We start from the raw sequence: 15,294 nt of genomic DNA on the forward strand, positions 1-15,294 counted from the left end.
AAGAAAAATGTTTTATACCAGCAATTTTGCATGGTTTTAACCTTCTAAATCATAGCTTTACAAAATCAGATGAAGAAATGCTTGATAAAGGTATCTAGAATGTTCTAAAAATTGTGTTTATGTATACACAAACCTCTTTATAGTGGTATCTATTCCTTACCTTGATCTAAACAGATGGTAAATAAGGAAAAGTTATTTTATTCATGTTTTGGGAAACTAGTCTTGTTGAATTCAGTTTGTGCATTTTATACATTTTAAAATATTTCAGCTACATTTTAAAATACACCAGAGTATGCCACTGCTTTGCTTTGGGAACAATTCCATGTCAAGAGTTTATGTGGAAAACAAATACATTTTTTTTCATGGCTTTATTCATTTATTGACACCAGGAAGAGACTAGATCCCTAATTCATGATTCTCATTTTGCTTTTTAGTCACTATATATTCAGTCAACCTAAACTATTCACTGGTATATTAAATTATATTGTTATTACAAAAAAATCCTTACACCTCTCAAATCTATCTTAAACAGTTGAATCAGCAGATGTATGTAGGGGCACTTACCCCAGCCAAGAAAATAATACCACATCAAGTGCTGCTTCTCAGCAAACACAGCCACCACAATGAGTGTGTGCAGGTAAATGCCTTCACAGAGCATCCAGAAGTAGTTGCAGCCCATCAGGTAAAGGTGGATAAACTGAGACACTTTACAACTAACCTGTGGGAAGAGGGAAATGATCTTTCTGTCTTTATTTGTGAATCAACATGTAAAGCAATACTCTATTTTAGGAAACATGAGAGTTTCTGCTCTTCACCCAAATTTCACATATTAATGGTTAAGATTTGTAAATGCTATTCTTTATAGTTCTGGTGCTTCTAAATTTTTTAGCCACAGACTCTAAAGATATGTAATGGTTTGTCTCTCAGAAAATTCTGTAAACTCCAAATCACTTCATTCATGGATTTGTGTTTCCATAATGCACTCTAGTTATTATGTCATTATAAGTGTAAATATTTCACATGTACTTTACATCTATTTTAATTATGAATTTCTCAATTGTTGAATTCTTTCAGAAAAAAATTAAGAATGTTAAAAACAATCTATTAAAAGTATCTAAATGTTGCATGCTATTAGTGAAAATACTTATTAAATAATATTCTAATGAGGTAATTGACTACCTTATCCAAACACAAAATACGAAAGCTTAGTGTGGGCATGAAGAAGGAAAAAATATGGTTTCTCTTCCTCTTTTCCTGAGGTTTCCACTTTCCCTCCTCTAGTCTTACAGAAACAGGAAGAGGGAGGTTCAAATATTGGATAATGAAAACACAAAAGCATAAGAGAGAGTTTACTCCCTTGATGAAGGGAATAAACTTAAACTTCCCACAGCAATATATGGCAAATTAATTATCCATAGAAACTCTGATTTCCAGTCTTAAATTCAATGAATATTAAGGGAAAACTATCATTGTTCTTGAAATAAAAATCTTTCTTTACAAACAAAGTTAAAATGAAAAGTAGTGGAAAATAAATATTGGGTGTCATAGACTAGTAATAGTAACATTTACATAGGAATTAGCTTAAAATATTTTTACATATTTTGTTTTATTTAATCCTTGTAACAATTTGGTGAGGTAGGCATTATCCCCAGGCACATATTTTATTAATAAAAGACTGAGTAGAGGAAAAGTAAAATGCTTTGCTAATACACACAACCTCAATCAAAACTACCTTCTAAACATGATTCTTATAATTCCAATTTTACTATTGTACACCATTTCACCTGTCAAATAAATATATAAAACCCATTTCTTTATTAAGTATATGTGCAGAATGCATGACATCAAATTTTAAATAGTGCAGCTTTATGTGAAATATAATAGTGTGTTAAAGTCTTCTCAAAGATAAAAGGGAGTTATTCAACTATATCTATAGAAACAATTTACCTCAGCTTCAAACTTTTATCTCTATGATTTTTAGATATTCATTTTATTTTATTTTATTTTTATTTAGATATTTGTTTGTCAAAGTAAACAAATTTGCATTAACATACATGTAATACAATAGAAGTGAATGTTATATTAATGTTCTTTTTATATATGTTCTTTTTATTGAGTTTTTAAAAAAATAAATAACAGTCTAATGCATTAAAATTCTTACTACATGTATACAGCACAATCATTTTAAATTGGGCTTCTTGATTTCAACAAAATGTTAATCTATAAACTATTTGGATAAGAATTTAGAACATGTTTTAGAAAAATACATTGCTACACATGGCATTGATGATATAAATAAATAATACATTTTACCAAGAAGATATTAAAATAATTAGACTGTAATTTGTGTTTCGTGTATTAAACAAAAAATTTTTTGTAACAAACATACAAGGTTTAGAAATTTGTTTTACAACTCTGTGACAAAACTCTGAATCTCCTGTCCTAGAGAAATTCATTCTAAAATGACAGGATGTTAGCGAGTTTTTTATATTGCTAATTTTACCCCAGTGTGTTTCCTAACCCAGTGATTTTAGGGTGGAACATACACAAGATTAAACAATCCGGATGCACATGAGCAAACAATGAAGGGAATTTTAGAACTTTGGAAATTACCCTAAAAACACACATAAAACACATACGAGAGTGTTGTTTATTGACCCATTGAGTGAAAATCCCTTTCCTTATCTGATTTCAGTAACTAGATAATGTTAAAACACACACCCACACACAATGACACTACATTACATACACACACACACAAAAAAAATCCATATCCAAAATTATAGTAAAAACTACAAACATTATGAAATTAGGTAATCATAAAAGTTGAATTTATATATCATCATTGTGTATATTTTAATTAAAATACACATACACAGGCACATAGATTGCATAAAATATATACAATTATATAAGGCAATTTCAACTTGTGTTTTAAAAAAAATGACTTGCAAGGAAACAATCTCAGAATGTTTGAGACAATGAAGGTTTGATAGATCTTTTTAAAATTTTATGTTAATTGAAATAGGACATGTATCATTCATTATTTTCCTGGTTTTATATTCTTTTTAAAGTCAACCTGATACAAAAAGTACAATTCAAATTGAAGTTCCTATTTTCATATATTGTTGTTTCTAGTTATGCAAAGTTAGTCACACTGATTGTTTTTTCACATTGGATGGAGTAAGTGTCATAAAGTCATCATTCCACTGAGTATGGCCATAAAATGAAGTGATAATCTATATAATATGTATAAATAATTGAAATAGATATATTCCTCCTTTTACTATTTGCTTTTTATATTTTAGGGAATATTGAGCAATATATTATCTTTCTGGATTGTAATATAGCTACATATACTCTGTATGTCAGTCCTGAAAACATACATGCCTGTTTACTTAGACACATGCTACGTGCACCAGACACTCATCCCCACATTGATTCTCCCTCGCTTCCCCACCAGTCCCTTGAACCTACAAGGTAGGCTTTGTTTTACTCACAGGATTTGTGGCCACTAAGGCTTGGTTGTTGGCCACTGCAGTGAAGTGAATGATTGTTACAATAGAGTTACAAACGAAAGAGAAGAACAGATTTTTGTGCAAGGTAATCCTTTGGCAACTTAGACTCCTATAAGGCAAGAGAAACAAAGTGTTTTGACATCATAAAATGTTTCTACAATTTATATTAAACATCATTCAAATAAGACACATTTCCAATTCACAGAAGCTGCTCTAATTTTGTAATCTCCCTAAGATTCACTCAAGATAAAATCTTAATTAAGGTAAACCAGTAATTGCCTCAAACCTAGAGGCAAAGTGTTACTTAAGCAGAGTTAGACATATGTAAGTATTGAAAATTTCCCATATAAAAACTGTACATAAGTTTCTTCTGTTAATATATGAGAATGATTAGCCTATAAATTCCCTTCCCAAAAGCAGAAACTGAGATTCAGTGCATATAAATTATCAAAAATTTATGTCAGTAATTAATTTGAATATTTTGGATGTCTCTGTTAGATTCTTACACAGATAATGTGCTTTTTATTGCAGTACCTATTCTCCTTGTTTTGTTGTGATGGTAATAATCATGCTGACCAACCACAAAAAAGACATCATTGCATTTAAAATATATGAATTGAAAAAAAGGTAGACTCAGCAACCAATAAGGTCTTCTGTGCTTTGCTAATTTTTTCTGCATTGCCCCAGATACACATAAGTTTTTAAAATAGCACCATCTTTTACTGAAGTTCCTTTTATGTAAAACAAAGGAGAAGAACTGTCCATGTTTATGTAGAAACAAATTTCAAGTTAAATGTCATCATTAATGATAAACAACACTATTTTTTAGCTTGGATTCTCAACCACCCCAAGTTTTTCTGCATAGCTATCATACCCACACTCAAAGGTAGACTAAGCACTACTTCATAAGGCATCCCTTGAAGGCTTGTTACAGGTAACATTTTAAGATAATAGACTGAAACCCACTTGAAGCTGAATACTTAATGTCAAGTCTGAACATATATGTAGGATACATGAGGAATCATTTCATTATCAGACACATAGAATTTCATTTTGTATATTTTACTAAATAGTATTGTGAACATGGTCATCCTCGATAATCCATCCTGTACAACTTAAGTCAAAAATACCTACTTTGAAATCTTTAAGAAAATTTCACCCAAATTTATCACTGTATCCCTTTATCCTAAAATGGCTATCTACTTAGAATGTTAGAATCAGATATCAAGGTTTTCTATATTTAAAACATGAATTTTAGGCTATATTACCTCTGGAATCTCTTCCAGTTTTATGTCTGCGATTCTATAGAGAGCTATAATATTTTAAAGACCATGGAAGCAAATGCAATCCAAATCAGGATTATGGACTGACAATACATGCTTTCCACAAAGTTGGATGGTACTAGTGGTGAATTCTTAGAAAGGTTTCAAAGAGAAGATGGCTCTTGGAATGATCATCAGAGTGATTAGTACAGTCATATACCAGCAAGTCTATGAAACCTAGCTAGAGTCCATCAAAATAGAAAGAGCTGAAAACTGCTGGTATCATATTAAAGAGTCATTTCCTTTTCCTTGGACTCTAAGTGTATAGGAGTAATGAAAGGCAGGTAGGAATCAAGTTTGTTATAAAAAGTTATTGATATGCTATAAAAAGAAAAAACTTTGGACCAAAAAGTAGAATTCTTTTTGTTATTGCTGAGAAAATTTGACAATAAAAGAAAGAATGAAATTCTCTTCACTCTCAATGAAGGAATAGTAGAAAAGGTCTAATAAAATATATATACTTTCCAAATCATTTATGTTATGTGTGGTTTACCATCTTCTATGATGGACATTGTGAACATAAAATTTGATCACATGCTCTTATTTTTAAATGCCTGCTTTGAGCTTACTCTATGTCTACAGAGTGCCAAGTATTATTTAGGGTCGAATGGCTTGCCCATTCAAATATGCACTTTTTTTTTTGCAGTAGAATTTAAGCAGCTCAACTACCATCACGGGGAAAAATGTTTTCTTTAACTGAGCTATTTTGCCCTTTTCTCCTCAACACCATTATATCTAGGTTCATTGGTTAAGATGTGTGTGTGTGCTTGTGTGTGTGTGCGCGCATGCAAACAAAAATTTCATAATTTTCCATTTATGACTGGAATACTGTAAAACTTTGCTTAGACAGCAAATGTGAAATATTTTTAAGGAATACATTAGAATGAAGAAAAATAAATATCAAAGTAGAGGAAAACAAACATAAAAGTAGCAATACATGAAGGCAAAACCAAGAGCTGAAAGACACAGGCTGAAAACTATAATACAAGCAATATTTATATTTTAATTGTGACAATTTATATTATTAATATCCACATGTGAGAAGGTTGGAAGAAATTAAAATAAAATGTTACCTATATTTAGTCAAATACAATTTTATTTATTTGTTTATTTGTTTATTTTTGTGGTACTGGGTGTCAAACCCAGGGTCTCATGCTTGCTGAGTACTCTACTCTGAGCTACAACCCCAGTTCCTAAAAATAATTTAAATTTGCTTTGTGTACACTTAAATGTCCTGACCTTCTCTATATATTCATTGTTTCTGTTCCTCTCTGAATTCTCACTTTCTCATGATCCTACTCCCACTTCAATGTATCTCAAAATGTAAGGACTCAAAAATGAGCTGTTGGTATATGTTCTCTTCTAAAGACATGATTATTGTAAGTATAGAAACAAACAAAAATGACATTTTGTTTTCTTAATATGTAGGAAAAGGTTCCTGGTGCATTTCTGTTTTGTAGACAATGTAATTATGGGCAAATATTAAAACACTTAAAATTGTTTTAAAACTTAATATCAAAACTAAGCAAATATTTAAGACAGGTTTCTGGAAACCATTTCATTATAGAAATTGAAAATATATTTAAATATTTTATGAAATCATCCAAACACTATGATCATCCTAGATAATCCACTCTATACAACCCAAATCAGACATCTGCTTTGGAGACCTTGACATTGAATGTAGTTTTCCAGATTTCTGAGATAAACTGGATCATTGCCAAATCATTGTCAGGTCATGTTGTGAAAATATAGCTTATTAACCTATTGCTTTAGCTTCTCTCATTTCTGCCTCTAGGCCTGGTGAAACTTCAACAAATATAAACAGATTCTATCTAACATATGGTTTCCATCAGTGTACAGTTGTAAAATGGCTTAGATTTTTCTAGGGATGCATATCATTTCCCTATAAACATATTCATTAGTGTATGTAAGTGAGTTGGTATAAAAAATCAACTTATAAATGAAAAGCAAAAATATATATTGGTAAACACATGATATGTTTAAATGAGACTCTGAAATCGAGGGGTATTTTTCAGTGTTATCTTGTAACAAGTTTTACCTATTTTAAAATTTATATGTCCTTATTTTTACCCAAAATATTTAAGGCAATTATGTATACACTAAGAGAATGTTTTACAAAACTTTCTGTTTTCTTCAATTTTTACAATACTCCTTTCTATTCTAGCATAACCGCAAAAATAGAAAATATGGTTCATGGTCTGGATTATTTCCATTTCACATTCTCTGCATGCAATTATTTTAGAAAACATTTCAATATGCAATTTCAGCCAGCAGATTTAGAGGCAATTGGTGCAAGGGCATCAACAGCACTATTACATTATATAATGTAACCATGCCTTTTGAATTATCTTTTGGAATGATTAGAAACAGGTAGCATCAAGTCAGGACATGTGATTCAGAGTGGGTTTCGAAGCCTGACCTGAGAGTGAATCCAAACCCTGCCATCTACTTACAGGATGAATTTGTGTCATCTAAGATCTCTAATCCTCAGTTTCCTTATCTATAATGTAGGAACTTTTATAGAAATAGCTTGAAGGTTAAGTGATAAAAATCACACCATATGATCAGCATAACATTCAACCTATGGAGAGCACTCCATGTTAATTTAGCTATATTTTCTGACGTCATTATCACATGACTGATCTTAATCAAGTACAGTAATCATTTTTTTGTCACATATGGTAAAAAATAGCATCAAGTAATATAAAATTGCCTCTATACTAAAATATATGTTTTAAGTAACTCAACAAAACAATAAAGACACTGTGATTTTTTTTTTTTTTGTTACAAAACACAAGACTTTAGTATTAGGAAGATAATTTCCATATAATAAAATGGATTTAGCAACCTAAATTACTTTCTGTAAAGAATTTCTTCCCTTCCATAATTGTCTCCAAATTACTACATTTGCTATTATGATGACCCTAAACATTATGCTATTTCATCTTCAAAATTTTTGCTACTATTAAGGACAAAATCTGCATTGGTTTTCCATTTGGTTTTGAGTTGATCTAAAAATTTCAAAACTGCTTTTGTCAACACTAATTATGAGCAAAACACATCATCAAAGGAGTGAATACAAGCAATACAAATATATCCCAGTTTACAAAGTGCTGCTTTCTCATTCTAATTGATCTTATTTAATAAATAAATGTGCAGGTCTTTTTCCAAGAAGACACAAACCAGTCTGAACACTACTGGAAAGAACAGGCAGAAAGTAACAAATTTACTAAAAGAGTAAAATCAGTATTTCTATGTTTTGTCTACTGAATGGAAGCTGCAGCTGATAGAGTCATTTGACTGTTCGACAAGGAATACATATGAACTTTTTCTAATTGCTGTCTTTTGGAGGTTGCTTGTGATCCATGGACAGATTAGAAAGAGCATGAGTGTTTCTACCAAGGTACTACAAGACAATCCCCCTGGAGGATAAATGGTAGCACTTCCTCCATAATGCCCCCTTGCCCCCTTGTTCCCTGTCCTGGCTTTGTAAAGCTTCTGATTCAATGTAAATGAGAGTGCAGGGCTGCATGGGGAAAGACCCTGTTCATTTTCTGTGGCCAACTGCCGTCCTTCCATTTATGAACTGCCTTGTTACCAGTTCTGTTTCTGGTTTCCCAATATACAGGAAACTGAGAAAACAGGAAACAGTCAGTCTTTCTGAACCCTCATTATCATTATACCCTAAAAACAATCAAATGAACACCCTGTTAGAAGCAAAATTTAGAATAATAGGGGCTAACATTTCTTGAGCCCTTATTACAATGCAGGCACAGAATAAGAGTTTAAAGTCTTTATCTTATCTCATAACCCTGTAAAATATCATTATCCTTTAATGAAATTCAGGTAAGTTGCTCAAGATCCTACTCTTGGTGATCTGTTGAATTTGAATATTGACATTTTAAAGGAAGCCATAGACTTTTATCTACTTAATTATTTAGTTGCTATTTACTGTTGCACACTAATCTACTGGGAACTGTTACTAGATTCTGGGGAAACTGTCAGGAATTATACAATTCAAGACCCTGACATCATATTGTTCTTACTACCGTGAAAAACAAATAGGCATATAAATTTAATAGCATGATTCTCAATGTTGGTATGTGCTTTTTAGAAATTAAACAGGATCATCAGAGAGACAAAGACTGGGGCCTGGTGGCAGGGGGAATACTCAAGATAGAGCTAAAATGAGAGAAGATAGGAGAGAAAATTATTATAAGCAAAGGAAACACCCTGAATCAAAGTCCTGAGCTTAAACTTTTCAAGGGGTCAGAACAAAGTGTCATAAGACATTGTTCCCCTCATCCTTACATTCTGTAGATGAAGAAAATTAAATTTAAATAACCTAGTTTACAGAATGACTTCTTTATTCTGAAGTTCATACTGTCTTGGGTTACATTTTCTTTCCTGCCTACCACTGGAACACTGTTTTGTATTCTTTATTTTTTCTTATATATATGTCTCTTTGATTTAAGACCTTCTCAGTTTTTGACATCTTCACTTCCCATCTGCATATGTTAGCAGCACAATATCCAGTCATTCTTAGTTTTTGTAGATCCCAAATACTAATAGAATGCTATAGTCTTGGGGACTTATTTTGACTTCTTTTCTCCCATGTGGTCATATCTGTGGACATGATCTGAGAAAATTAACTATGTATGCAAAACTGAAAAAACAGATTGTTAAATATAATTTTGGGGAGAAAATTGTGCTCTTTTCTAGTCTCTCCTTAAAATTATAAAGTGTTGAAAAAAAGTGTACAGTTCTTGTGTCAAGAAATAGACTAACAGCTTTGTTAAAATGATTTATTGTCATTATGTTCCTGTTAAAACTTAGGCACACTGTTATGGTTTTTATTTGTTTATTTGTTCATTTGTTTTGGTATTGGAGATGAAACCCAGGGGCACTCTATTACTGAACTATATCCCAAGCCCTTTATATTTTAAGACAGGACTCAGTGATTTGCTTAGGGCCTTGCTAAATTTTTGAGGCTAACCTGGAACTTGAGATGCTCTTGCCTCAGTCTCCTCAGTTGCTGGCATTATAGACATGTCTCACTGAGCCCAGAAGTACTTGTGTTTTAATTTGATTAAGAAAAATAGATGAAATGTACTATAAATAAGTTGCATATTATGAAAATATTAATACAAATGGACATATGTCACCTTTAACATACACTTATATCTTTAAATCATACATTTACTGTTTAAAGTAAGTTCAACTTCTCTCATTCAGTTTCTATTTTATATTTCCATATTTGAAGTTTCCTCTATTGGCCAGTAATACCTATTACCTTATAACAGAATGGGCTTTGTTAAAGCAAACCCATTACTTATTGCCCTCCTCTGTCATTTCAAATCTCATACTCCAATGTGGAGATAAAATTATTTTATTATATAATTTCAATTTAAAAGTTTTCCAACCAACACTCACATTACCTAATAGGAATATTTTCAGTTCTTATTACATTCAGTATGAAGAAGATGACTTTTTCAGTAATTGACTGCAAATAACTAATTTGGAGATAGAATAAGTATGGTTTAACAAAATATTATAAGAAAAATTATATTTAAGTAAGCAACAGCCATGTTAAGCTGATGGAAACCTGGAAGGTATGCACACAACAGAATAGGATGTTCAGCAGGATCTCAGTGCATAATGAACTTCTAAATGAAAAATCACACCATGGAGTTAACAAAATAAGGATAATGGTGAATAGGCTTTGAGAAGTATACTATTCAGGGAACTACTTTGAATGCAGCCCTGTTAAACTTCTGACAGTGCAGATCTCCAGATTCTGTTTTACCAAAACAGACACATCAAAGTGATTTGTACAGAGAGAGTCAATGTAGGATTCTCTTAACTAGTTACCTGTGCTCAAAATGAACTTAAAGGTTGAATCATGCATAGTTGTCAGGAGAAAAATTATAGCTCTGAGAAAGAACTATACTTGCTTTAATTAAAGATATACATGAAAGTAGAACTGTGATGACAGTTCACAATATTGATGAAATATATTCAGATATAATCTAAGAAAAGAGGTGAGGGTTTGTATCAATTGTCTTGAAAAGCATAAATATAAGTCCTTAAGGATTATTTTAACAATTAAGGTGAGAATGCTCTGGTCTACAAGCTGGATACAAATTTTTTTTGGCTGAATTTTATTTGATACCTTTGGCAACTCCCTAGAAAAGATATCATAAATTCTATAGGTGCAAATATGCAACTTGCCTTTAACATTGTTTACAATCAGTGTCTGAAATGTCTGCAAAGATGTGTGTAGTGGTAAAGTACTTGTTTAGAATGTACCAAGGTCCTGGGTCCAAACCTTTAGCATCACACACAAAAAAAATAATTAATTAAATTTTTAAAAAGAATGAAATGTGAGCAAAGATGTTCTTTCACACACACCCCACACACAAAACAAAGAAACAAAAAGAAAAAGAACCTCTTTTCCTCCTTTTTCCCATACAAATCAAATATTATATGCTCTCTTTCATGTGAAAGAAGATAGAGAGTTTTGTCTGGGTTGAAAGTAAGAGCAAGTCTTGCTATGCTTTTCAGATTTTAAACAGTAATTAAAACATAATTTGTAACTAATTCCAGTAAAGTTTATTTATTTATTTTATCTAAAGGGTTCTGCTTTGTTTTTCCAAGGATTATTATGAGTAAGAGTCATTGCCTCTCAGGGCTTGGCAAACCCCAAAGTTATCTCTCTCTCTCTCTCTCTCTCTTTCCCTCCCTTTCTGTTCTCTTTCTTTTTATCTCCTGCTCTGACTCTTTCCTTTAATTGGCTCTAATATAAAACAAGTATATCTGGTGAATAGCGCTTCATGTTCTCTGTTTCTAATTTAAAGCATGGATGAGTAGTAGATTTTTCTCTTCCCTTTCTAAACACAAAATAACAAACAGTACCCTAAGTCAACATTTTGTATAGTTCTTGTTTTTTATTAGGGTGGATCAGTGACCCTCAATTACCAAAGGGAGAAAAAAAAATTCTTCTACCAAAGACTAAACAAGGATGACTGCAGCATGAGGAGCTGGATTAAGGAGCAAAAAAAGTATGGTGATAGATTCTTGTTTTTATGCACAATGACTTTATGTGAAACATCAGCTCATCTAGGAACTGTTTTCAGGTAAACTGGAATAAAGCTAGTGATTACTATTTCTCCTGGGTTATTTTTGGAATCTGGAATGACCTCCCAAATCTCCTGTATTTTGGTCCCAATGCTGCAATAATGCAGAGGTGGGGCTTTGGGAAAGTGATTGGATCATGGCGGCCGTAACTTCAACAGTGGATTAATCCACGGACGAATTAATAATTTGATGTCATTATGGGAAGTTGTGAACATTTTAGGAGATGGGCCTAATTGGAGGAAGTAGGTAACTGGGGATATACCCTGGAAGGATATTTCTTATGGGGTCTCTCTCTCTCTCTCTCTCTCTCTCTCTCTCTCCCCCCCCCCCATGAGCTGAGCAGTTTTCACTCACCACACCCTTCTGCCATGATGTTTCTCCCTTGGAGCCAGCCAATCATAGACAGAAACCTATGAAATCATGAGCCAAAATAAATCTTTCCTCCTCTAAGTTGTTTCTCTCAGGTATTTATCACAGTGACAAAAAGCAGACCACCATACCCTGGCGAGCTTAATGAGCCATTCATTTTGAGCACTTAGTAAGGTGGCTCTGATCCTTCAGTTTAGCTGCAGTCTCCCAGCTTGTTTCACTCAAGTCACTTCTACTGATTAGAATTTTAGAGTCTTAGTCTTATTCTTGTTGTTGCAGTTGACAAAGGCCAGACAAACTCAAAGGTTTTATTGAAGGTCACAGAGAAGGCATGAGAAAGTCAGTCCTCAAAATCGTCTCCAAAGCCAGTTCACATCTTCATTCCACAAATCTGAGTGTGCCTACTAAGTGGAAGGTACTATGCTAAACCCTGGGATATATAAAGAGACAAAAATCTTCTGGAGCTAATTGTGTGAAGTTCTTCCCATTCAACCTAGTAGCTTTCCTTGTTTCAGTAGATGGTTCTGTGCATGAAGAATTAGAAGTGTCTAAATTCAAAGACTACAAAATTCTCTAATGTGTATTCAACCATAGGGTCAGCTGCATGGTATTTTGTGGTCATAAATAAGTTGGATTAAACTTGTCTGACTAATTATTGTCAATTTGGTTCACAAAAAGTTTTCTTCAATATTTACTTATTTTTTCACGATTATTATAACAATTTCTTTCTAAATATGGTGCTTCTAAAACTAAATACTTTGCACTTTACTTTTGTTTTTAAAAATACAATTGGCATAATATTCCTGCCAGGGCTAAATATCTATTCTAAAACATTTTAGGGGATTAACAAGGAAGAGTGATAACAATTCCAATAGTAGATAAGTTTGTTTGTTTGTTTGTTTTTGATGGTACTAGGGATTGAATGCAGGACCTCATGTATGCTAGGCAAGTACACTACCATTGAGCTATCTCTCAGCCTCATAGATAACTTTTTCTGAACCAGACACTGCTTACTTAGTACTGCTTTGCACTGATTATACTGCTATTATATCAATCATTATCACCTATGAAGTAGATACTAACATCATCTGCATTGTAAACATGCTAAATTGGGGTTTAGAGAAGCAAAAGAATGTGCTTCATATGAAACAAGTAAATGGTATGGCAGGAGCTGGGAGCAGTTGTGCATGTAGAGAACACACTTTCTGGCAGGGATGTCTAGACATATAAAAAGCATTTTAAATGCCATTCATAGGTCTGACCTGAAGAGCATTTCTGATGTCTTACCTAAGGCCTGAGAGTATATAATAAAAAAGAAAATAATTTGTAGCTTTGGTTCTTTCTGTTAAAATTATCCATTTTAAAAAGACAGTTTATTCAAATAAAATGACAAAGCCAAATAGAAAGATTGGAAGGAACACTGGAAAAGACAGGTAATTACTTAGGAAATAATTTAAATTAGGTATTAGACTGGATAATCTTTTCATAGCTTAAGGTTTACAATTTCTACTTGTTGAAATTCTACCCCTCATCAAAGCATTTGTTTCTATGATAGTATCATCTCAGGAATCCTTTTATTCTGTGAGTCAGAATCAGTCTTTCTTCCCTCACTTTTCCTCTTTGTAGCTCCATAATAGCACTTAGGGCTTTGTTTATTTGTTTTAGCTTGCATTACTATCATATAGAGGTAATGCTGGGTGACTACTGAAATGTAGTCCATTTGCCTAGATGATTGATGCAGCCTAATGAGGACATTAGGAAAGCCTACCATTTATTGAACAGCTCCTAAATGGTGGATTGTGTAAGTCTACTTTGTTCAATAATTTTAGAAACAGCACGACCCATTATTTAAAAAAAAAATTAAGGTTACTTAAAAGCAAAATCAGGTTAAGACAACTATTAGTAAGTGATGATAACAAGATTCAAATATGGTTCTAATCATGTCTTAAAATATCCATTAAAATCTTTATGCCAAATTCAAGTATGTACTTGTACTAGATCATCACTGAAAGATTGCATTTTTATTCCACTATAGAGAATGAGCAGTTATTTGTAATTTCAGTATAAACTTTTAAGATAAATGAGATGATTGAAACTATGTTTTATTTTATATGAAAACCAAGGCACAAATTTGCTTTATTGGCAAGACTGTCATATGTTTTAATAAGATTTTGCTTATGTAGCTTGCTATATACATGATTTTTAAGTTTGGAAAACTTAGCAAATAACAATACATATAATTATTTCATACAGGGATCTTTATTTTATTTTGAAAAAAACCCTGTTCTTTTTCTAAATAGCAACATATATGGAATATATGGACAGCATTTGGAATGACATTAAATTTCTGGACTCCCTTTAGGAATAAGCAAGTGTCTACAGATTGTATCTTTAATGTACTTAGCAGGTATATAAACAATTTCAACTTTAAAAAAAACAAATTTCCATAGATAAAATAAAGTAATTCTGAGATTTCAAGCTTTTAGCCTTCAATTAAAATTTAAAATTCCTTGTTAATATTATTTGAATAGCATTGTTTTTTGAATAAACTATCTATAAATATGGATATAAAAATATTGAACCAGTCAGGCATGGTGACACAGGCCTATAATTTAGCTACTCAGGAGGCTGAGGCAGAAGAATTGCTACTTTGAGGCCAACTGAGCAATTTAGCAAGACTCCACCTCCCTCCCTCACCACCCCCTTCTCTCTCTATATATAGATATCTCCAGATTTTCGTTTAACTTCTAATCAATGATGGTGTTTGCCTATGTAAAAGTTTATCTATGTAAATTGCTTTTAGCTTGAAAAATACCTTCACAAATACAAGATTCCTGTTACTGAGATTATATATTTTAAGAAATAACTCATCCTAAATTCTAAATTGGTGCTTCATTCATAAACTCTTGAGTTTCAAAGGATCA

The 15,294-nt window shown here is 32.2% G+C and overlaps 1 protein-coding gene across 4 annotated transcripts in view; it reads right to left on the minus strand.

Annotated features, from left to right (window-relative positions):
- The window catches only part of CALCRL (calcitonin receptor like receptor), a 101,025-nt gene that overhangs the window by 16,514 nt on the left and 69,217 nt on the right, over positions 1 to 15,294 (minus strand). For all 4 annotated transcript variants that reach the window (XM_081260681.1, XM_081260680.1, XM_081260679.1 and 1 more), the window contains 2 exons: positions 3,501 to 3,627; positions 565 to 718 (listed from right to left, as the gene is read on the minus strand). In XM_081260681.1, coding sequence (XP_081116807.1) covers positions 565 to 718; positions 3,501 to 3,627 — 281 coding nt within the window. The remainder of the gene's footprint in view (positions 1 to 564; positions 719 to 3,500; positions 3,628 to 15,294) is intronic.

This window comes from Spermophilus citellus (genome assembly GCF_964194105.1).
Source record: "Spermophilus citellus genome assembly, chromosome: 11".
Lineage (NCBI taxonomy): Eukaryota > Metazoa > Chordata > Mammalia > Rodentia > Sciuridae > Spermophilus > Spermophilus citellus.